We start from the raw sequence: 25343 nt of genomic DNA on the forward strand, positions 1-25343 counted from the left end.
GAAGTGTGAGGACAAGAGCCAGAGAGAGCACCCTTACCACTCACATCTGCCTTCCACACATTCCACATGCACAAAGACAGTAAATCATTTCTTTGCACCCTGAAGATGAAGCTTAGATATTTTATCATGCGTGACAAAGAAAGCAGGGACTTGGCTTCACTCCATGACATATTCTGGTTCTTTTCTTTAGAGAACAGGCTGGAAGTCAGCCATCTGCTGCCAATCATTTACTGCTTTCTTGTCCTGACATTGAACAAGGCAGCGTTTCTCTTATTTAAAATGAAAACATTTGACTGCTGGACAAAAAGGGGCTGATTCAACACAGAAGCCTTTATTACAGAACCTGAGATCTACCGATGGAAGAACTCTCAGTTCCTGAGTAGTTTCAAAGATCAATCTCACCTTAATGTAAGATTTCCTTAAGAAACTCTGAGAAATCAGCTGTATTTCCCCTGTAAGGAACTTGTGAAGGACAGGAAATCAGTTCCACCTGTACTGGAACCAAGGCCAAAGCACCGCTATATAACTCAGGTCTAAGCATCGCCAAACTCAAACACCTGAGGCTGGGGGTCATTCCCTTATCTAGCTTCTACACAAAAAGAAATACAGCTTCTTAGAAAGCTTGCTAGGTGTCCCTGCCTAGTTTTCTAGACACTAACAAGGGCTGTTTTGAAACAAAAATAGTGGAGGTACAATTAAGGCAGAGGTGATGAGATCGATCAGCAGATAGCTGTAGCACTACAGAATTCCTACAAGAACAGACCAGGGCCACCAATTGTTCTTTCGGATCTTTGAAAAGTTGTTCCCAGGAAGAAAAAAAAAAAAAAAAAAAAAAAGGCCAGAAAAGCCAGAAAAAAAGTCAGAGCTTTATTCTCTATAGTTCTGACAGGCTCAATTTCAAATACAGTGCAAGAAGAAAGTTTGTTTATGAAGCACACGTGTGGTAGAAAGCAGACCTAATCCAATCACAGAACCCATTCCTAGCAAAAAACTTAAAGTGCAGTGCAATTTAGTGTCTTCCCTCTACTCTCTCCTGTTTCCTGCAACCACTCCGGTTACTTCTCTCCATACAGACCTTACCTGATTCTGCTATAAAATGCTCCGGTAATGAGGCTTCTATTTTATCTCCTGGAAAAATTAGTCAAAAGCTTAAAAGACTCAAAACTGGACTCTTCCTCCCCATTTATAACATCCAACCCAACACATCAACTCTCCCTCCCAGACCCAAAGGAGTTTGGCACCCAGTCCCCACAGGAGGCCCGCAGGACCCCCGTGCTGGGAGCGCCCAGTACCTGGTACCAGCCACGGCCCCGTCGTTCTTCCCCAGGGGCTCATCCAGCTCCACGCCGCACCACTCTCCTTTGGCAAAATCTGTCTCTCCCACGTAGCGAACAACTCCTGTCTTTGTCCCACCGACCTGTCAGAGGTAAAATGCTGAGGGTTAGAGAGCAACGCTAACATTACTGCAAGTCGCTTAAAGCCGGAACAGATGTGGAGAGAGAAAGGGAAAAAGCCATCATCAGCATTTCCTGACTCAGATCTAATGAAACCAGAACAGGCAGTTTTCACATCAAGTTCTCCTAGCACCAAAGATGCCTCTCCAATAACTACAAGCAAATCTCCCACTTCTGGACGTGTCTGCCTGGAAGATGTCAGGACAAATATAATGAGAACACCAACTAATTGCATACAGTTGCTTGCCAGACCTTGAAGGAGTTTAAGCCCTGCACACACAACTTGTACCTGCCTGCTGAAAAGCACAAAGAAATAAGCAAGTCACACCTTTTGCTCCCCTGCGTACACTTAAAGCTCTCAATGCCCTGAGCAGACCCCAGGACAGTGTAAGTCAGCAGTGCACAAGGCTGGGTTTTGATCACTGCAACCAGAAGATATTTTACTGAGCAGAAGCTGTATCAGCTGCCTCCGCCTTTGCACCAGGAGTGCCTACAGGTGTCCTTCGGTCTTTGTGCTGAGAAAAGAAAGATAGAAAAGCAGGAGGGATATTATTCTAAAGATCTGTATTTCAAGTAAATCAGCATATAATTTAAACCTTTTTTGGCCTCTCTGTTAAGCCTAGGTTCAAGGAAGAAAGCTTGAAAAGTTAAGATGAAATTTGCAGCTTTTAACTTCAATGACTGGTGGTTAATTTTTTTAATAGCAAATTTTAAATAAAGCAGTATAAACCAAATATTACTACCCTACAGAAATCAGTGATGAAGAAATGCAGAAATCTCCAGCTTTTTATGTTTCAGGGATGTAACAGGTTTACCAATTCTTAATCACTAAACATTCTGGAAATTGCTTATGCAAAGGAAAATGAGTTTTCCCAGCCTAAAAATAACTGCTCCTGAGAGGACCAGGGAGCACAGCTCTGAAGCCTGGGTACTGCCTCAAGTCCTGGGAGGCTGCGCTGCAGCTCAAGCTGGTCCTCTATAAGTTTTCCCACTAGGGATGTAGCAAAATGCTGCTTATGGAAAAAAACTGAAGTTCTATAGGAAGGAGGAAAATATTTGCCAGCAGAAAAAGTATCAGAAGAAAGCTTTCTGGTCCTACACCATGTCCTGGAGCGAAAGGACTTCATGTCAGTATTAGGTACTTGGCAAGTTACAGATTTGAATAGCTTCGGTAAGATTCTTTACCACTTGCTCATAGTCAAACAGCAGTCCCGTTTTTGATTTATCCAAGTCTAGAAAGAATTATTCTCTTAATATTAATGCGATGATTTAATGCCAGTCTAGTACATTTCTTTAGCTACAAGCTGAATTCAATGAAGATATAATTCATCCTCGTGCCATTTATAAAAATGAAGGGAGCTTACCAGCAGTCTTAATTTTTTTTTTTTTTTAAATCGAGTTTTAATTACAGATACGGAGCCACATGATCCCGACCCCACTGAACCTCATGTGACCTCCTTAATAACCCAATGAGCTCCCTCCACCAGTGTGAGTCTCCAAACAGAGGAAGTTTGCTTAATATACACATGCCTAAGGGCACCAGAGCAGGACGGTCAGAGCAGGCTGTGTTCCTACCCCAAAGACACAAATGGCCATCCCACAGCCCCCCAGGTGGCTATAGGATTGTTTCCAAAGTAATGGATTTTATTTCTCTTTTGAGGGTTGGTTATTCTGTCTTTTCCATGAAGCACGCCCTTGCCACACAGGATCATCTTCTCCCTGTTCTGTCCCAAATGCCCACATGCTCCCTGACGGGGCTGGGAGCGCAGACAGAAGCTGATGTGGGGTTGCCATGCTTACACGTCAGCGTTTAGACCCCTTGTTGAACTTCCCAGCTTTTGGCAGGCACACAGGAACTCTCATGGATGGACAGCCTAGAAAATTCATCCGCCTCAGACATGCAGATTTATTCAGCCCCGATAATCTGCTAATGCTGCTCAAATAAATAATGCGTTTTGGGAAAAGCCAGCTGGCAGGTCGCACCAGTGCGCAGAACGAACAGTCTCATCAAAACAGAAGCTTTTTTTTTTTATTAGACCCTTCAACAAATCACAAGTATCACCTTGGAAGGAGGACAGAAGCAGCTTGCGAGAGGCAGCAGGGCTGGCACTCACAGACCCCAAATCAAGGCAGCTTCACAGCCACTCAGCTGCCCCTTCTCCCCACACCTCGCTGTTACACCATGCTCCCGGAACAAAACTCTCAAACCTTTTCAGAAGAGCTTTTAATACTTTACCAAGACTGTCAGCAAGATTATTCATTTCCAAGAGAATGGGATTTTGCTCGATGTAAAGTGTTATTACTTTCAGTTATAGATATTTTTGCAGAAAAGCAGCTGAAATAGCTCCTTCTTGAAGCTCAAAAATAAACAGCATTGACATAGTAAGATTTTTTTGTTGTTGCTCTGTTTTTGGATGGTTTCTGATTAGCATTAGTGTTCCATATTTTCACCTGAAGCAAAGAAACCCTTATAATTAACTTAGATCAAGCTCACCACCAGCCACCCTCTCCACCTGGACTCCAGCAGCCTCGGAGCCACCCCCCGACCTCCTGGGAAGCTCAGATCCAGCCTCAAGTTCTCTGCCTTGGCTCCCATGGCCCCTTCCATGTATTTGGAGAGAGACCATCATCCTGACCTGGCCTTTCCTCAACAAAAGACCTCCAACAGTCCCAAGAAAGTCTTGGGCTTGACGTTCAGAGCACGAAACCAGGGCTATTTAATGGTTTCTGTCCTTAACGGGTGAGTCAGAAAAGCAATGTACAGTCACAGAAGAGACATCCACGCGCCTTTCCTGCGATCTGTAGTAACACTGACATCATGTTTTACTAGGGTTTTCTCATCAAAATGACAAAATTGGACCCAGACCAGTATCCCAGGGCTGAAAAGACAATGATGCTAATCCTTCCAGACACTGTCTTCAGCAGAGCTGCTGATATATCGTTTAAATAATTTGCCCAATTAGCACCAGCCATGTCTCGAGCTGGCTGCTGCAAGTCAGACCCCTGCAGCCTGCGTTCGCTCCTTCCCTACGCCCATCCTGCTCACCCCACTCCTGCTCACCCCACTGCAGTTTCATGCTCTCAGCAAGAACCTCCTAACAGCCATCCCCAGCCTGTGGCAGTGCAGTGCTGTAATTCACTCCAGTACTGCTCAGGGAAAACAATAATAATAAAAGTGGAATTCAGGCCAAGAGGGACCGTTCCCCACAATGCCAGGCACAATTCATGGGCCAGCACTGGCTGTAGACCCCTGCTTGAGCACACCCTGAGGCAGAAACCACAGTGGTGATGCTGTGTTACCTGCTAAAAATTCTAATCTAGCCATCTCAATTTATTTTCTCAGCTGCTTTCCAAGCCATTTCCACAGGACTGTGCTGCTGACCAGAGGGCCAAGGTGGGAACGACAAGCACGCGAGTAAAACATACTGACACATCTCCTCGCATCTCGTGCCGGGTCCTCACACAGCTGCAAAGCTCTGCGACCCTCCTGCCTGTGGGAAGGGGAAGGAAGGGGGTGCTGGGGAAAGGGCAGGCATGGGACTCTTATTTTTGGATGATGCTAACAAGAAATCGAAGCTCATCTTTACTGGACAAGTGCTGCTTGCTCCTGTAGGCATTACCCAGCATGTGAGCTGAAGCAGCCATCCTTTCCCTTGGAGAGGCTAAACAGGCATTTGGCTTTTTTCTCGTACTCATTTTAGGAGTGTATTTCCACCTGAGCTGAGCGGCAGAAGCTGTGTTTCCCAATTGCATGTGCTTTAGCTCTCCCAGTCGTAATGGCAGAAGATTATCATACAGGGTCTGATTTACAGAGTGCTTTCTGCAGCAGCGTGGGCGTTTGTGTCCGGACATCAGAGATTACGTGAAATGACCAGCTTAAGTGCAAGGGAGTAAACGCACCTACCTATGGGAAATGCACGTCAGTGCTTGCTAGGGCTGTGTCCCGGCTGACAGCTGGGCACAGCGCTCAGCAGGCTGGCAGTACGGTGCAGGGCTGGTTGCAGTCAGCTCTGTCTGCAAACACAGCTCATTTCAGGCGGCACCCGACCATCAGCAGTTTCATCTGGCCAGCCACTCACTGCATCATCTGTGCATGCCAGAACTGGCTTTTAGGATGAGGGGGGAAAAAGACAGCCAGGAATTACAGGAGAGTTCCTCCTACACGAAGTTACAAGATTTTTTTTTTTAGTCTCTTCTAACCCACTTACCTTTGGGGCCAACCCATCCCCATAGCACAACTCAGCATTACACAGGGACAAGTCTGACAGCGCTGCTGATGCAAGACATCTGGGCACATTTATCTTCCAGGCACCAGTGAGAAAATAATGTCCTCGGGATGCGGTCCAAGAGGGAAGTCTGGAACTCCAGCATCCCTCCTGAGACTGCCTTTGATACCGAGTCCACCCACGTTAATCGCACAGCTCGCTCCGCACAGACCACTTGCAACTCCTATTTAATGATAGTTACAGCATGCAGAAGGCAAGGACTGGCCAACGCATCAGCCCAAATGAATGGTTAGGAGGGTGTGTGCGTGCACAACAAGTCTCAAGGAGTTAACATGGCAGGGCAGCAGCTCTGGGCTATTTATTACCTCTTAGCTTCACTGCAGGGACAGGGAACACTTGCTCCTGTGACAACAGCAGTCACCTACTGTTCACACCAAACAATCTTATAGGGTGAGAAGAAAGCTTGGACTGGGAGACCCAGGTGTTTTCCTGTCTCTCAAAGCCTGCAAATAACTGGAAGGCTGCATTTCCCCAAACCTCCACAGGGATGGAGGTTGCTGTGTTCCCATGCAACGCCCTGGGCTCAGCCATGCTCCAGTCAGGGCACAGCACCTAATGGTCTCCACCAGCTGAAAGCAGGTGCTGAATACCAACATCTTTCCTGACAATACTGTCCCAACAGAACTACAGAACGTGGATCCATCTTTCTTCACCACCTGGTTTGCAATCAGTGAGCATACCTTGTTACTGTCCTTCTGTTACAGTCAGGAGCAGCGCTGCGCCTGTAAGGATCTAGCAAGCTGGGAGAGCTCTGCTCAATTACCAGGAAAAGAAAAAGCATGGCTCATTCCTGCCCAATGCCTCCCATGCCCCCACAGCAGCAAGACTCCAGTTGCAGGCACTGAAAGAGCTCGAAGCCAGCTGACAGCAGAGCCAGCGGCTGTCCCTGCCCAAGGGGAAAGGCTAAGGCTGCCATCCTCCTTGCTGGGGAGCTCCTAATGAGAATGGCTTTTCATACAGGTGGTTAAAGGCTTTCTGCACCTTCAGGCAGGCAGATCCAGGTTGGTGCCAAAGAGGACGCGATTGGTTTACTCATGAGAGCTTTGTCATTTGCCAAGAGCCAGAGGTTGCAACACACCCCAGGCAAAAAGCCACTTGGCAGTGTGCAGAGGAGAAAGCGATCGCTATCATGCGCTCAGGGCGAGCCCGGAGTCTCTCTGCAGCAGCCCAACCAGCCCACCACGGCAGTCCTGCCACCAGCACCGCTCCACCACGATCCCACTGTTAGCACCGCCCCTGCTATCTCAGCAGCGATTCTGGTTTCGGCCACCTACAAGTCCTGGCAAAGTCACAAATCTAGAATCCATCTGAAGAGTAACTGGGGCAACACTTCACAGGAATATAGTCCACCAGCAATTGAGATGCTTCACGGCCCTTAAATAGTCTTGTTTGTCACTAGGTTTCGGTATTGAAGAGAGCAATCCCAGTTAGGAGACAGAAGGCTGGCTAAGGGACGGAGCCTCTCTCTCAGAAGGAGATTCTTTATTTAGCCTTGCACACAGAGAACGCTCACCTCCTTCCCACCCTTCTTAAGCAAGCAAGTACATTAGGGTGGAATGAGTTCAACTGCTGAGAAAGCCCCCCTCAGCATGTAAAATACATTTTCTTAGGCAAAAAAAACAGCAATGATTCCTCTCAAGCAGAAAATGCTCAACTGCTCCATCTCTTTCCATCCGTTCGTTCCCTGGAGAAAGGCACCCAGCCAGCCTCACATTAACAGCAGCACTCCAGCTATTACCACACTTTGGGAAGCTCCCTTCTTACTGAAGCAAAGGTTAATTGTTCCACATTCGTTTGCCAGACCTCAAGAAATGAGGTTCTACAATATCAGGGTGGAGGGTTTTTTTTTTCATCTCTTTAATGCAATTTTTGCATCTCTGGGAAGAAGTCTGAGTTCAGCCGTGCCGAAGGCAAACGTTATCTAATTCTTCTAGTGGAAAGCTCCATTAAGTCACTTTTAGCAGCTGCTGGAGAGACAGGAAGGGTCTCGGAACAAAGTTATTGAAAAGCAAAAATGACTTCAAGCTATAATGGACTTCAGCAAAGTGAATGAAAGCCACTAGCAGAAAGTGCCCAGGACGCAGAGCGCTGGCGCTCGCAGCACCAGGTGCCAACCCTGCAGGCCCAGGAGAGGCTCCTGCAACCTTCTGCTCCGTCAGCAGAGCAATTACAGAAAATGCAGGTCCTCCCCTCCCTCAAAAAGCCTGTGGTGGTTCCCCTCTGCCCCAAAGCCATTCTCAAATAAAAAGATAATCTTACGGGAATGCACGGACTAAGAGCAATAAAGACAACTAAAACCGTACCAATCTGCAGGGGACAAGACCAAGGATTGACTCAGGGAATTTGAGGCAACTCGGGTTAACCCAGAATTATTGCTTATGTATTCAAGCACCAAATATGATTAGCTGATGTCTCCATTACTGGAAAAAAACATCTGCCAAGCACGTATTGCTGGGCCATACCAGCAAATTGTTTCTTGCTATCATTATCTGCTCTTTTCCTGGACCTCTGCTACCGCACGCAAACAATTCCTGAGGTTTCTCTGAGTGCTCCTGCAAGTGCCCGTGAGATGCTCACTTCATATTTGTTCTTTTAATGTTCATCATTACAGTAACACATCATAGTACAAAATGTATTGTAGAACATCTGGGCTGGCTAAGCCAGCTGGCAGGGGAGGAGGGCTTTTATTCATTTAAAAACAAAAAACAGAAAAGCACACAAAACCACGGAAAAATCATTAGCATTTTGTGTGATGTGAGTGTGTTGAAGTCTCAGTCCATGTAAGCACTGTATTAAACAATCTGACCCTGCCTCAGTGAGCTCCCAGTCAGGACAAAAGAGAGGGATTTGATAATTAAGTCTGGGGAAAGCTCTTGTGCTGCCTGGCTCAGGAGGAACGGAGCCAACGCTACTGGAGATTTTATATCTTGCAGTTTGCCTTCTATGGCTGCTGCTCCACAGAAAGCCTTCACCTGAGCACCCTCCCTTACCCCCTGCAACAGGTAAAGGAGCAAACAAACCAACCAGCTAAAGGACGACAGATTCCTGAGGCTCCTTTTTCCCTTGGCTGGCTGATTTAGCGTATTCACTTTGAACCATCAGCATGTGGGCAAACAGAGAACGTCTCTGACGCTTTCCCTGCCTGCCCCTGGGAGCAGCAGGGACAGCAGCAGCTTTGCTGACAGCGGGCAGACCCTAGTGGAGAGAAATCAGGAAGCTGACAAACGAGCAGCAAGCCTCTAAACAGCTGGTGGGTCCTGCTGGGGTGCAGGACGCAGCGCTCTTCCACGGGAAAATCCGAGCATATGAAGTGTTCTCACCTCTGCAGCGAGCTCTGCAAGCCTGCATGTTCACACCAGGTTTAATAAATGCCGTACGTGATGGGCACAGACAGAACTCACCTGCACTGCTCTGAAAAGGAAGAAATTCAGTATGTATACATATATATGTTTTAAATAAAATGAAAATGGAATCAACTCCATCAGCTCAAGCTGCAGCATGCCCAGGGCTTGTGCTATGACCAGCAGAAAAGCCCTGCTCCCTGAGAGCACTGAGCGTGTTGGGAGCACCTCTGAGCCCCCTGCACAAGACCCTCACAATTTGGCCAGCACAGCCCCTTCCCCAGCCCGTTGTGCTACCTGCTACGGAGCAATGCACCCACTGAGCCCTGGCAGGAGGTTTCGGAGGGCTGCTGGTGGCAGAATTGCTGTGTTGGATGTGTCCTCACAGAACTCACCAACACAAGGGAAGCTGTGTATAAGTGTTCAGCTGGGAATAGCTCCCACCCTCTGCTGGTGGACACCAGCATCTCTCAGACCAGGCACCACCACCAAGCTTAGCCCGCTTTGACCCCTTTGTCACTGAAGTCTCTGCCTGCCCCAGCACAGCCTACCCAGAGGAATACAAGCAGTGTAAGCTTCTACCAAGCCATCATCATTAACCAGAGGGCAAATCTGTAATATATATATATAGCAAGTTCTGTGCTGTAACTGTTGGTTTCTGAACCAGGTGCCCCAAAAGGAAATTCTACACAGTTCGTTTTAAATGGGAGCCACACTGCCTAGGATGCACAAAGTAACCCTCTGGAACCTGTCACCTGTTGCTTAGAGTCATTTTCGATATCCTCAGAACTGAACAACAAAGTCACAAGAGATGTGTGCTCAAATGCCTGGTTCTTCAGCGTCTGCTATCACAACACGCATCATACACACTAAACAAACCTAAACTGTTTTATAGAACTGCAGAATAAGGCTCCGTTCATCTGTGCTGTTTCTTTTCCTTCTAAACCTCAACTGAAAACAACTCTTTTGCTAGGACACAAAACAGCAACAAAACACGACGGCAAACTTGCAGTTGGCCATTTTCTACCACAAGTATGCCCCTTTGGCTTGAAGGGGCACAGAGCTCTATTTTGAATTATGAAAGCAACAACACCAATCAGAGGTGGATAACCCATCCATCCGTATGATTTCCCCCAAAGTTCAACCCTTTAAAAAAAAAAAAATAATTGTAAGTTTCTTTCTGTATGGGAAAGGAATTACCATCATATCCAGCATCTTAGGAACTGAAGCACCAGAAGGGGAGGGATCAGCCATGAGAGATTCCTGCAAACCCTTGCAGAGTGTGACCAACAAGACACTACTGCTAACTCCCCAAAAGCTCCAGCACACACCATTATAGAGAATATCACAGGGACAGACAACGATAACCATTGGGATAGAATAATCCTCTATTTCCCTCTAGCATTTGAGTGGGATCTCTGATGCCACTCCGCTGCTCAGGACTTACCCAACACAAAAAGCACTCTCGTATCAATGTCAAAAAGAGGCATGCCCACAAGACACAGCATCCCAAATAACAACTAATGCAGAAGTTCCAAGCCTGCTTAGCCCAAGCACCCCCTTTTCCAAGACCACACCCTGCCCCACAGCTCACCACCAACTCTGCCACCCTTTTAACTCGTCCCAAACAAGGAGAAGACAAATTCGGCCCTTTACTTTCCAAGGAAGGCCCCACAACCGACTCACCAGCACACGATCTCCAAGCCGTAGGTCCTTCTCCCCCTTTTTCACAGACCCGCTGTCCGAGAGGTTCGACCCGGACTCGTTGCCCGTCTTCATGGCGCTGTTGAGGACGCTCTCCCGCAGGGGGATGACGCGGGTGGAGAGGGGCGGCGTGGCCGTCCCCGAGTGCAGCGACAAGTTCTGGGCCGTCAGAGAGTCCACGGAGGGGGCGTCGCTCCCCGAGCCCTCGGCCACCGGCTGCCGCGTCAGCTTGGACGGTCGCGTGAAGATGCCCTGCAGCGGCTGGCACTCGAAGTAACGCACTCCACCGACTGAGCCGTCATTCTTACCCACCGGGTCATCCAGAACGACCCCTGCCCACTGGCCCGGAGCAAATTGCGTCTCCCCAAGGTACTGGATCACTCCTGGCTTCACTCCATTCACCCAGACGCGTTCGCCCACCACGAAGTCTCCCAGGAAGTCGTCGCCCACCTCGGCGACTTTCGAGCCCGACTTCTCGGCGCTGGCGGTGGAGGTGGTACCCTGCTTGTGTAAGGGCGAGCCTGTGAGTGAGGGAAGAGAGGATTTGGCATGAGGAGAAATCCTAAAGGCAGCCACAACACCAGGAAGGGACATTTACAAAAAGGAAACATCTGGGGCCACGGCTCAGGTTGCAGCCTTACATCAGGCAGGAGTTAGAACCTGAGTGACCCCAGAACATATGCATCTTGGCAGAAATGCGGTTTGCACAGAAATCTCAATGTGTTGTCCCATTTCTGCAGACCTCGCACACAAAACAGAAGCAATACCATATCCTTATCCCCTTCATAAAGTGTATTTATTCCCAGTCCCACCACAGCACTGGAGGATATTTTGCGTGGCAGTGCTGGTGTAAATAAGCTCACAAGGACAGGAATGCAGGTAGGTGCCTAAGGATCCAAGGGGACTGCTCAAAGAAAGATGCCCAGGTCACACTTTTATCCCCCCAAAAAGCAAGCTTTGATGTTTCAGTGCGTGTTCAGAGCTCCCCAGGTGTGGATGCAGGCAAACAGTTAACCCAGGCACCGCGTGTCCCGCCGGAGGGCAATAACAGCCCCGTGGGACCACACAGCTGCCTGCACGCACTGCTCGCTTTTCCCAGCTGCTGATATTCCCTGCGCAGAGCAGAGCCCAGCAGCAAGCAGACACCTGGGGTATGCTCAATGTAAACAGAGCATCGGTAAACAGGAAACATCTACAAACCCCTGCAAGCACGGACGGCCCTTCCAGGGCTGAGGCTCAGCGCACAGAACTCAGGCAAACCTGCGAGAGGGAACGCTCATCCCCACACAGCAGTGCCTCCAGCTAGGCTTTGCTGCGAGGAGGAAAGCTGCAGATGCTGTTGTAAACTCCCTGTCCTGGCTGCTCTTTCCTAGGATGGGCCAAACTTTCAGCAGTACAAAATGAGACCCTTAATACGCGGCTGGCATCTGAAGGGTAACAAAGACAGCCCAAGCAAACAAGCTCGCAGTGACCCCGCGCTTGCTGACCCCAGGGTCAAACGATCACAAACGTTGTGCTTTCCGTCTGGGTCCCAGGGGAACTAAAATAAAGAGCATATGGACTTCATTAAAGCACTCTTAAGCCCAGAGACAGGGGGTGGGTAATGCTAAGTAAAGCCCTAAAAGAAACCACACAGACCGAGGAAATAAGCTTGCAAATTAAGATCCAGCAAGACCTATACCCTAGACCTGTGGTCATCCTCAGCACCTGGCAGCACTGAGATCCTAAGCATGCTTCTCCCCTATAGCTGACCTAGGGGGTGAGCTGTGACATTTGCTCAGCCATCACCACTGCTCAGCCTGCATCACTGCTCCAGCTCTTCCAGAAAGAATGGGCCTGACGGATCAAGCCCAGCTACTAGAAAGGCCAAAGAGCATAAAGGCTCTCAAAGCAGGACACTTCAAGCTTTGCTAAAGGTTTAATGCTAGGGGAAAGAAAAGAGCACCAGTGCTTCAGTGTTAATATGAAGAACTTGAAAGTTCTTGCTAAAACAGCTGCCTTAAAAGAGATTACTATTGACACTTCAGTTGTTATTAGACTCCAGAGTCAACACTTAAATCCGTGCAGCACAATTGCACCAGCTCATTTGTGGTTCCTGAAGGCATCGCCCCCTAGCAGCTCACCAGGCTTGGTGAACCGGAGCTTTAACAGCCTGAGAAAGTTCGCCAGACTTCCCTGCTGCAGGGTATGCTCTAACTTCAGCCTCAGCAGCACCACTTGGCCAGAACAAGTCCCATAAAACTCAGCCCAGCACAGGAAGGGCAGCGACACAAATGCCATTCCCACCTGGAAAGCTCAGCAGTAGCTGCGTGCGGTGCTCCCAGAGGAGCCCAGCCAGCTTCCTGGGAGAAGGCTGTGTCGTTGTCCCTCAGCTGCCTTCTCTTGACTTTAGGGTCCTGCCCTGAAAGTTTCCTCAACCTCAAATATTCATTAACTTCTTATTTTGGCAGCTGCCTGTCCTCTCAATCCTTTAAAAAACAATACACCAAAAGGAGCTCCATTAGAGGGGATGGCTTTACATCCAAGAACCAAGTTCACATTAAAAACTGAAAAACAAACACAGATTATAAGGATGCTTAGGACTTGTGATCTTCAGTAAAGACTTTAAATAACAAGGATGGAAAAGGAAACATGGCTCCATCCAGGTGAGCCATAAAGACAACGACAAGTAGAAAATAAATGCTACCATTTTCATTTCAACCCCCACGAGCACAAGACAGTCAAGCAGCTAGATTAGGAGCCAGCAAGGTACACTTTAAAGTCAGTCTTTCAATTTAATAGCCAGGTATGGCTGTAGGGTTTTTATCACCAGCGTCTGTGACATGTACTTACTCTCTCCCCTTTTCTATATATGTGAAGTAAATGAGAAACACAGCTTAGGTCCTGGTTTCACGCTCAGCAGAGTGTTGTAATCCCCAGATCTCACGCTGCTGACATGTTTGCGGCAGACACACGCGACGTGCCAAGCAGAACAGCAAGCTGAACTCTGCTGTCTGGGGGACTAAAAGCACAGAAGTTTTGGACGGGCTGTGTCTGAGTTCACAAAAGATCAAAGCTGTTTTTCTAGCCCTAGTGGAGCCCTAGGAATCTTTATTAGCTCTGTTCGTTAACGATCAAGATAGAGCTTACATTAGCTCTCACAAACACCTCTGTAAAACGGCTGGGATAACCTAACCCTTCAGCAGCGAAGCTGAAGCAAAGAAAGGCAGGAAGGCTGCCCTGGGGCTCAACAACCACTGCAGCAGAATTTAAAATCACATCTAGACTCACCGTAAGAGCAGACACCTTCAAAAACTGGCTTGGACGGGGAAAAAAAAAAAAGAGGAGTTTGCTGGACTCTTTGTGCTGCATGGTGTTCCCTGTAAAGCCAAAATTTTAGTGCAACTTTGTTCATTTTAGGTGCCTGCCCAACAGGCAGGGCTGCCAAGCTGCAGTAATTACACCATCGCAGGGAAGCAGCAGAATTACAGGCTCCCAAGCAGAGCAGTGCAGTCAGAAGCATTAGTAATTCTTTAGCATGAGGCTGAACAATTCGCAAAGAGTGTTTAAACAAAGGATGGCCAGAAAGATCACCTTGTTCATTACGGCCACACGGCAGGAACTTGGTATTTTACATGGCCTTCATTACCCACATATAAAATAATTACTAAGCCACCAATTTTCCTATGGTACAGCTAACAGGTCCTGTGCACTAAGTTTCCAGAGAAGTAACAAGTCAGTGGTCCAACCAAAGCCATTCTTCCAGGCTTCAGGTTTGGTGGACCCATTAATTACACGGCCACACAACAACCAAGCCCTGATCCTCCTGGCAACAACCAAGCCCTGATCCTCCTGGCCAGGTATCTTGGCACCAGCCCTTAAGAAGACAAAATGCAGCAATGAGTAACGTGTCTTTGATCCCAAGAGTATTTTAGAATAGCCTACGGCAGAAATTAGCTGGCAGTAGGCACTGGTGCTAGCTCGCAGCACTGCCCTCCAGGACCTGACAGCCGGAGTTGCCCCCTCCTAGGGCAGCTCAGAGGAAAGCCACCCCGGTGTCCACAACTCCCGAGGTCTCCTCAGCCCATGGGCACCAAACAGCTGGTCTCTGCCCGTGTCACTTGGGCGCTGTGTCTGGATTAGAAAAGCCTTCCTGTTCTGGCCGGACCCACCAACTCAGCACAAACAAGTTCCAAGAGAAGTTGCTAAAGCAGAGCTACTGATCTCAGGTACAAAGCTGAGCACAGAGTTACAGCAGAGGAATGAGAGAAACCAAATGCAGATTGATTTTTTCTGCTCCAACCCACCTTTCAGCAGGTCCCTGGTGAGTCTGAGCAAGAAGCCACGGGGACTGTCCGAGTGTCCCTGCTGGGCGTTGAACCCAGCAGCATGAAGCTCTCTCCCCCCATTGCCCAGGGGATCGCTGCCTCTCTTTGCTGCTCTGTCCAGCACAAACCCTGCTTGCAGGACAGGACTGCAACAGCTCCTCCCTCCCTCTCACACGTACCACAGGCTCTGAGGTATAACACGCACCATGTGGGATCTCTTCCACTCGGGCTTTCCAGCTTTACAACCCTATTGTGCTCGTCAGCCAGCTCATTCTTTGCAGTTTAAATGGTCTTCCTGTAGGTCACAGCTTTCAGGGCCGAACAACAATTTATAAATCAAAGTCAAGCACGGCGCCCAGTAAACGCACATCTTATCCAACCCTAAATCTCTGCTTCCCCTTCAGCTTTTGTTAAGCCCACACGTGACAGGTCAGTAACACGTACAGCAGACCCGGCCCTTGGGGCCTTTCTGCAAACTCCTCGTGTCTGGTTAGGGACCAGCACCAACAGGGCACCCCAATGGTTCAGCCACCAGCACTTCAGGAGCCAGACAAATTCCTCTGAGCTGGGAACTGGAGAGGCTAAAGGATTAAACTGAGGCTCCAGCCTGCTCACACGGCTCTTGTCACAGTGTCAATGAAAGCCCCGTGTCTGAAGCCCCTGGGAACACAAGGACTCCTGCGAGCAGGAGGTGGGCACATCCAGCTCTTGGAAGCGTCTGCCGTAGCAAGGCAGCTCTGTACAGGTACAGGAGCGAGAAACCCCTTGCAAACAGAAAAGTTGAGAAGTGAAAGTTGAAGGATTGGAGCAATCACCCTGCAGCACCAGCAGGAATAACCCTCAGTGCAGGATCCCTGAAGAGACACAGCCTCGTGCCACGTTTGGGAGCCATCCCCATCCAACAAGACCAGGCATCCTCTCGCTCCCTCCGTGCCTTTCGACCTCCCGCAGCACTCCAGTTGCTCATTTCTTATCACTGGGTAATGGGAACAAAAGGGAGAAAGGAAACTTGTTTCGGAAGGGGAGGAGGGAAGAGGAAAATAGTTTAGCATGAGAAGCGGTGCACAGCGAGTGTTACCCACGTATTTCCTACTCCCTGCAGAAACCTTTTGTGATCTCGCTGCTCCTGAGATGCATGCCAGGCACCCTGACTGCCAAAGGAATCAGAAATTCAACAGCCTATTGTGTTGCCATGGGAATCAGGAGACAGGCAGTTAATTGATAAAATGGAGGCACATTACATCTAAATGAAGACAAAAAGAAAAGATATACCAGAGTAGTGTCTTATGCCAGGAAGGGAGGGCAGAAGAAAACCCACGATATTTACAAAAGAGCTTTATGACACCCTTAGGAAAGGTCTCTTCCCTTCTTCATTTTAATTTTCAGAGTTTTTTTTTTGGTGGTTGTTGATTTTTTTTTTTGTTTGATTTAAACCACAGTGCAAAGAAATAGGTCTGTACCTAGTACATCACCAGTTTCGCCTGATACAGGGTGCATACAACTCTCCATGCCCATCTGACAGGAGCTATTTCCTCACCTGGCTGCAGCCCACCACCGATGCTATAGGTACAGCTAAGTGGTGATGGGGCAGCTTGCCCTGTGGCTAGCAAGCACCTGACATTTGCCAGCCCTGCAACCAAACCAAGGGGCCAGAAAGCTTCAGGGCCAGCTCTGCTCCTGCCCAGTCTGGGCAGTCCCATGACCACAGGACCGTAAGGCTCATGTGAAGCCAAGGCAGATTTTGTCAGCTGGAAAGCCCTGCAGCTGGCCACAGGGGTGCCAGCTGGAAGGAATAATTTATGTTTTCACTGCTGCAAGGATTATGCAAGAGCTTGAGACACAAGAGCTTAGCGCCTGGCTCGCTGCTGGGCTCGAGGCTCAGCTGCCAGGGGGATCTGGTCTCACTGGGGTGCCCGGCACTGCCCCTGTGCTCAGGACACCGAACACTTGGGATGGACGACACGCTTCTGGTAAAACTGCAGCCCTCCACTATCAGCCAGGGCTGTAGGACAGCATCTCTACAGGCAAGTAGCTGCCAACCCTCAGCAATTTGGGCTTTACACCCCTTGCTTTTTACAATGCAAGTACCGGTTCCTGTGAGCCTCTCTCTGGGTCTGTGATACCACTTCACCTCCAAGCACAACGCTACAGAAATTCCCTAACCGATGGTCACAGCAGAGCTGATTAGAGCTTCCCATACAGAGAGGGGAACAAAAAAGGACAATCCACAGCATCGGCTTTCAAAGAGGCAAGCCTCGGTCCCTGTTGAATACCGTATCTGGTCTACCAGGCAGGAGACGAGAGGCACAACCTGCTGCACCTCCGGGAGCTGCCATCTGTGTGGGCAGAGGCACGGCTTCAGCTGGCAGCCTCAGCAGCAGCCGGGGGGCTGTTGGGGTCTCCCGAGGGAGGAGGGCTGCCTGCTGCCTTCACGCTGCTCGGGGGCTGAGGCCTCGCGGATTTCCAGGTTCCCACAGAGGAATCGGAGCTTCTCGAAGCTGCTTGGATTCCACAGAAATGCTGTTGTTGGCAGCCGAGTGAAAGCCAGCCCTCGCTGCTCTACCCAAACTCAAATCGTTGAAGCAGCTGTTTTCTGCAAGATTTATCGTGGCCTTTTCAGGCTGTGGGATAATGCAGAAAGAGAGAGGGGATAGGTGACCGCTAGAGAAAGCGATGCTTTGCGGGGAGTAGCTGAGTGCCTGGCAGCACATTGTGGGAGGAAGCAGCCCCAGAGATTTATGGCTGACTTGGAAACAACGACTGAAAGCTCTCCAAGTTCAGAGCTGAAAGGTTGGGCCCGTAACGGCCCATCTTGTGGGACACGAATGTAATGACTGGCACGGAGATGAACTCCGCACCTGGCACCCTGGAAATCTATTGCCCCTGCAGGTCCCTGGAACAAGCCCCACGGTGTGGATCTGGTACAGCTTCAGCATCGCCAGCTCTGGCTACTCTGAAAAGAGCAATAATATCTAGAAAGAAACCTGACGGGAGGAGGAAGGGAAAGAAGACAATAAGAAACCAAACGAGAACTCAGTGAGCGCACAAATAAGAGCTACTGCAAAGGAGCTGTGCAGGGAATGCAAGGAGATGCCCATTGAGGCAGATATTTGCCTTTACAAGGCAGCTGGGAAGGGCACTGAACCTCAAACAGCCATCCTGAACAAAGGCTTTCTTATAAAGGTCCCATTCAAGAGAATGGCTGGTACGAAATCTGCTCCGCCACGGGCGAGACGTGCCTCCTTGGTGCCCGCCGCAGACGGGAGGGCTGGAGGACCCTGCGCTTTTACAGCTCTGCTGGATCAGATAACAGCAGGCTGGCTCAGTACAATTCTTGAAAGAAACTGTGACAAGATATTTATTATATCTCAGGGTTTTAAGTTTTTCATATAAACAGTGGTATTCAACACCATATGCAAAGCAGGTAGTGTTTGGCAGCACGGGGCAGGAGGGAGGTGAGTGCCTGGTAGAGAACACAGAAGATTTTTCACTGAGTGATAATTAGCTTGCAGCATATGGATGGATCTATTCATCAAGTACAGTCTTGTTTTTTTTTTTTAAACACAATTATTATTTTTAAAAGCCATATTATTTCAACATTCATGCTTCAATCTGTTATCTAACATTTTCCAGCCTGCAAACAGGACCCATCTATCATACCTCTGGAATGGCATCCTGTTTTCCTGATAAATAACGAAAACAAAAATCCCACAGTATTAAGGGTGTTTCAGCTTTGACAGAAGGAACGGAGCACCCATGCCTTTTTCCCCAGCCCGCGCCACCCCCAGCCTCTAGAAAAAAAAGTCACAGACCCATTTGAAAACCTAGGGCTATGCTGAAGCAATCGCTGGTGCGTTGCTGAATAATACAGATTTCATTCTTAAATAACGAATAAAATCACTAACTATGGAATATGCAACTTGGAAGCATTGTTCACTTTGTTGATTATAGCTTATTTTAACTACAGGGTATAGTTTCACATTTAAACAAGCCCTTAGCTATAAATTTTCAATAATTCTTTTCCCCCCAGCCTCTCAAATGGTCACCTCGCTCAGATCATCGCAAGCAAAATACTTCAGATTTACACTGAAGGAAAATAAGGGAACAGCCTGAGGTAGCACAGCGCTGTGATAACCCACGAGACAGCCCAGAGGGCCAGGAGACCAACTGGGGGGGGATGCACTTACTCGGAGCACGCGGGGTGACCAGCCTTCAGGCAGCCCGAGCATCGCACCGCACATCGCCGCCTCTCCTCACGCGCACCTCGCTCTCCGGTTGCATCGCTGTAATCACGCCATATGGTCGGCTTCTTTTTTAAAAAAAAATCTAGCACAAAGCTAACTTCTTAGAGACTTTTCTATTCAACTAAGCGTAGACAAGCTTGGGAACGAGCTCAGGCTAACCCCGCCACGCCTGCAAAGCCCGGCACATGTGTACCCGCAGTTGTCTGCGATTCCTCAGGCTGTGGGAATTTGTACGGCACGAGCGTGGTTTAGGGGGTGCTGCTAGGGAAGCGAAGACAGCTGCTCTCAGTGAGCTGATCTGATGACAAAAAGGAAGAAAAGAGGCAGACACAGGTCTTTAATGAGGCACTTATAAATGATTTCCCAGGCAGAGCGCTGGCGCAGAGAAAGGAGCGGTCTCCGGACACCTCCTGAACTGGAGAAATTTATCTCGAGACCCCAACAGTGTGAAGAGCAGCCAAGCAAAGCACAGCGCTCTCTCTCCACTAGAAAAGCAATCAAGCAGCAGGGTTTTGAACTCAATTTGGAATTTCACAGCCTTTCTAAGTGTAGGATTTTTGCTCAGGCACCATTCCCACATAAAACCCACTCGGGTGGACTTTGCTGCTATTCCTAACCAGCCACAGCATTAACCGAGGGAGACGAGCAGCCAAGCAGCACATTGCTCAAGCAGGTGTACACAGAAAGGCCATCGGCTTGTTCACTCAAAAATGATGAAATTAGCTCACTGCCAATAAAATTTAGAAGGGAATGTACCAGAAAACAGCCTGGCTTATTCCACCAAGAGAGCAATTATTGTTATTACTTTACGGACTGGATCCAGACCAGGGGATCAGCCGCTCCAAGGCCAGCAGCCTGTGCAAGGACCGCGATGGAGATGCTGCTGCGTGTGTGTAACTCCAGAAATCCACCCACAGGACATCACCTGAGCAGCCACAGGGGTGCAGAGTGGCCATACCTCTGACAGTCAGGGGAAAGGAAAGTGAAATCACCGGGATGGAAGGAGAGCACCTCGTTCAGTGCCAGCTTTTTGCCTGGGCTGGCAGCTGACGCGCTGTGCAGCTCCTACCTGTGCCCTGCTGCATTACCAGCAGCACTTCAGAGACCCACGTGCCCCCAGCTCAACCTTAAACCATCCTTGAATTCAAGCCAGGGGTACATTTCTGCAGCTGGAAGACAAGTCAGGAACACCACGGTGCCTTCACACACCTTCCCCAGCCCGAGTGGCGGGGCAGCATTCATTAGCTCCGTGCATTTCCAGGAATCCCAAGCGTGGCAGCTGGCTGCTCGGAGGAGGCGGCGCTGAGCAGAGCAGGAGCCAGAGCTTCATGGCATCTGCAGACCCTGCCCACGTCACTCAGCAGCATCGTGGGTGAGGAAAGGGGGCTAATTCCAGCTGTCACGTTTTTCAACCGTAGCATGTAACCTACGTGAATACCAGATGGCATTGGGAGCGGTATTAAGCGTTTGCTGTTGTTGAGAATTAGATTGATCTGTCAAAATACACAAAATATTGCTCCGGGCTCTCAGGTAAGGTCACTGCCAAACTGCAGTGCTGCACAGCCTTGTGTGTCAGAACATGTCCCAGCACTGCCAGAGCTTTATTTTTATTTCTTAACAGCACACAAAAGTGACGAGACTTCCTGGTACCAGCCTGGCCAGCCCACAGGCTGCCCTGCTGCACTTCCCTATTAATTTATGACAATGTAAACAGAAGTAGACCCTACCAAAACAGAACTTTCTCCTTCCTACTTTCCCTTTCTACCACAAAGTACTTGAACTACCCAAAACGTGGCCCCCTTTACTGAGTGCAGGTTAGGCTATTGCCACAGCTCACACCAGCTAGGGCTGTAAAAGGAAACAAAAGGCAGGAAACTGAGCTGTGCTCTGGGCTGTGAAGGAAGATGGAGCTACACGCTGCTCAAACACGGGGGAGCTGCTGCCCAGGCCTCCTCTCCACCCCAGCGTGCTGGTTCGTTAATCATTCTGACAAATTAAGTCCTTCCTATAAGAGAGCTGAGATCTGAGTCCTTCCTATAAGAGAGACAAGATCTCATGGCCAGCCCAGGGCCCTGCACAGCCATGCCATATTTACACAGAGGTTAAGGATTAACCAAAGTCTGTCTAAATGCTGTTGGTGCGGTATCACGCAGTGAAATAAAACTACCACTTTCACTTAAAATCAAAAGAAATGAACCAAAATAATTGTAGGCTCCGAGTGCAATGAACTCAAAAACACGATCCAAATGCTCTGAAATAAAAGAATAAGCTTAAAGAAAGCAGAGATACTGATTGTATGTGTGCAGTTTCCAGATTCAAAGGCCCTGGAAGATTATCGAAGGTGTCACAGCCAGAGAACAGGACAAGAGTTTGAGTTCAGTTTCCCCAGATGCAACTAAAGATACTGAACAGCAAGCTCTCCAAGCACTACCAAACTCCTTTTCTAGCGTCATCCAAGCCTCCTTCTTCAACATTTTAACTTTCAATAGCCTAGAAGTTGCCTGTTCTGAGCTTTTGCTCCCACTCATGCAGAAACTTCTTTGCATTACAGCTGGACAGCACACAGACCAGAACACAGCCTGCAGGATTTGGCTAGTGCAGCCCAGCTCCTGCCAGAGGAGAGCAGAACAAAGGAACTCCAAAAGCTCAGAGAAAACCCCACGCTTGCAGTTGCAATGGCAGCGATAGCTCCAGGAGGCACAACCGACTCTGAACTCCATCGGATCTCGGTGCCAGTGCAGGTAAGTTGAGGCCAGTGCCACACAAGGAGGTACAGGAGGTCCTTCCGCAGCCTGAGAGGGGAGAATTTTAATCATTACATGCAAGAATTCAGGCAAAACCCCAAAAGCTTAAAAGCTCACGCTCTCATTAAGCAAACACTCACGCTGCAGAGGAATAAGTAACACGTCCTGCCCTGAGATTTCTCTTTGCAAGAGCTCACCGCCTGCAGCCATACAAGCCACTTTCTCATGCCCTGTCTGAAGCTAGCCCTGAGGAAAGAGCGCAGAAATGTGACAAGTGACAAGCAACAGCGAGGGGAGGTACTGGGGAGCTCCTTATCAGCATGCTGAGAGGCTCGTTTTCACAGGAATCAGCTCTCCTGGAAGAGAGCAGAGTTAAGCCATTGTTAATTGAACCACCGGGATGGTCCCAGCACAAAGGCAAGCAACGTGCTGCTTATTATCATATGTAGTTTGTCTCTCCTCCAGTAGAAACACAACAGCAATGCAGCTATACCTTCCTTCTCAACCCTCCACCTGATTTGCCCCCAAACCAGACATTTTAGGGGCCTTCTGCAGCATCCCCAGGACCCCAGAGGATCTATAGGAGAGGCAAAGACCAACATCTCGAGGTAAATACCAACATCTCTTAATTGCCAAACTTGCATAGAGCCCCAGGGCTGCACGCTGGGGAGGCACAGCTCTGACTCCCTGCTCACATCTCCCGTGCAGGTCACACGATGGGCTGGCCGTACGCAGAGCCACAGGACACAGGATCTGCTGGGCTGCTTGAGTTCTGCCTAATCTAATAAAATAGATATTTGAGAGCAGATTAACCCGAGACATCTACTTTATTCCACATATCTGGCTTAAAGAGCTAAGTATCCAATTCGATTTGTACACGAACAGGCACTATTTGCAGAAACTCCAAAGGATCTATTTGCAGCGGATGTCTCATCCCTTCCTTGGGAGCAAACACACACGGTCCCTCCAGGTACCACCCTGGCCATCTCTGAGCACATGGTAAGCTCCCAGTCCCAGTATCTCTGTCTTACTGGTCTGGAATATTCACATCTGAACCAACCCTCTCTTATGCCACTTCCTCAGAACTTCATCAGATGATTTCAGATGATCAGTTTTATGCTTTTATCACACACACTTTGCTAGGACAGAAAGTCACCATGCCACCAATCGTCTTTACCCCCTTTTTTAAAAAAATATTTTTTTTTCCTCAAAACCACACCATCTCTTAACTGATTTTTTTTTTTTGTTCAAGGTCTGCATCGAGCCTTTCTAATTTCTGGCACTTCCTTTTTTTAAGCAAATACCTCCAAGCATAATACTCTGCAATCAGCAATTCTGTGAAATAAGCTACACAGCAATAAATACAGCTCTTATCATCTTCAGGGAATGGGAATTTCAACATGAAACCAGACAATCACACCCCAAGTACAGGGCTGAGATGTTTCCCTTCATGCTCAGTGACTGCATACTCCCTGTCAACTCACAGGTGTACCCATGTCTGCAGAGTTATCACCTTAGTAAGAACTAGAGGAAGCAGCATCACAGAGGGAAGCTGCTGCTCCTGGTGCCGGGACAGGGAGAGCAAAAGGCCACAAATCCCACTGGCCAGGATGCCCGGCCCACTTTCACCCCTGACTCACAGGATGACATGGGCTAAGGCCCAGTTCTCTACGTTGTGTGTGTAAATACTGACCTACAGCAGAGCCCAGGCTTCACAGGAGGTGGAAAGCATTTGGAGCATCTATAACAGAGGAGGTTTCATGTGTGAATAGCAGTCCTATAATTACAGAAATTAGAATGACTTGCAGCTCGTGCTTGGTAGGAATTCATAAAGCAACTTGGGAATAGTCCCACTGCAGCAGTTAACTACTGCTTAACGGTCCCTGTGAATTAGAGCGCTGGCAGCATGCTAGATCAGACAAACCAATTCCCAAATTCTCTGGGTACATTCATCTTTTAAGACTTAGTCACAGCAAAGTTCATCACCATCTTCCTTTGCAAGTATTTAAATCCCCATGCAGGAAGTATTTCCATTCTCACAAAAACTCTGCAAACTGAAGTGTTCTGCTGCATCCTTTGGGCCATCTACAACCCAGAGACTCATAAAAAGCACACGTAGCTGCTGTGCTGGAAAACAGCAGTGCCACAATGGTCACATCGTGCAGTAGAGAGACCGACCATCTTCTGAGCCTTAAGTCACAGGCAGCCAGTTTTGACAGGTTTTATTACTTCATACTGAGTATTGTGATGTATGGAGTTTTCTTACAGACCTTATTACTGCATACAAGTTTTATTTTTTAAGGACAAATTACTTTCTAGCGCCTTTATGAAAAATAAGTAAATATCCAGTAGACCTAAAACAAAGAAAGCAAAGTGCCCGTGTTCTAAGTATTTTAAGGTTTTTATTGAAACCAATTCACCAACTTAACTGCTTGCAAGGGGGATACTCATACACAGGACTGGTGTGTGATAGGAATCTCAGACCAACAGCTCATGCTATGGAGCAGCAGTCTGAAGCCACTAACCCTATAGGTTCTCATCCAAAAATCCATCTATATCAAAGGGAATCTCCCCTTTGATTCCAATGACCATTGGCTCAGGCCTCTAATCATTAATCTGCTCTTGCAGGATTAGTGACTGTTCAAGACAGAACATGCAGGAACAGATTCTGCCCCAAATCTGCACCCTCAATGGGTGTAACTGTGAGCGCACTGACATTACTGCAGACCCGCACCAGCCCAGCTGAACAGGACTTGGTTCATTATATTCGAACCACCATAAGCTGAACATCTGTGGGAAGCAGATTTTCTTTCCCTGCTGCTCTGTGAGGAGCTACAGACAGAGAGCAGGAGGGCGTTTGACCTCCATATGCCTTCCGCGTGTGCCCGCATCTCATTCCACAACAAGCGCACTGAATATTAAGGATTAACTATATCAAATCCTGCTAAGAGCATCTAATGATTAAGACAATTAAAATCGGACTCCCAGTCGTCTCTAGATGCCACCTGTAAAGCTGATTAAATCAAGATTGATTCAGTGCCCTTCTGCATTTATTGGAACGCATCAAGTCACTCCTCCTTGGGAGAAAGGCTGCCAAAGGTCCCTTCCTCCAAAGGAGAGGAAACAGAATGGAGAAGGGGGAACACCACCACCAGAATGAAACAGAAAGGGAAAAAACACAGCTAGAAGACCCAGAACAAAACCTATTCCTGCTTGCATGATGGCAGAGTGGCTTATGAAAGGGACGTGTGAACTGAATATAA

General features: G+C 48.5%; 1 protein-coding gene across 4 annotated transcripts in view; it reads right to left on the bottom strand.

Moving 5' to 3' along the window:
* Positions 1–25343, bottom strand: part of CLIP2 (CAP-Gly domain containing linker protein 2) — an 80793-nt gene that overhangs the window by 30590 nt on the left and 24860 nt on the right. For all 4 annotated transcript variants that reach the window (XM_084492844.1, XM_084492842.1, XM_084492843.1 and 1 more), the window contains exons 3-4: positions 10768–11306; positions 1293–1417 (exon numbers count right to left, since the gene is read on the bottom strand). In XM_084492844.1, the coding sequence (XP_084348970.1) occupies positions 1293–1417; positions 10768–11306 (664 nt within the window). The remainder of the gene's footprint in view (positions 1–1292; positions 1418–10767; positions 11307–25343) is intronic.

The sequence above is a fragment of the Aythya ferina genome (assembly GCF_964211825.1).
Source record: "Aythya ferina genome assembly, chromosome: 19".
NCBI lineage: Eukaryota > Metazoa > Chordata > Aves > Anseriformes > Anatidae > Aythya > Aythya ferina.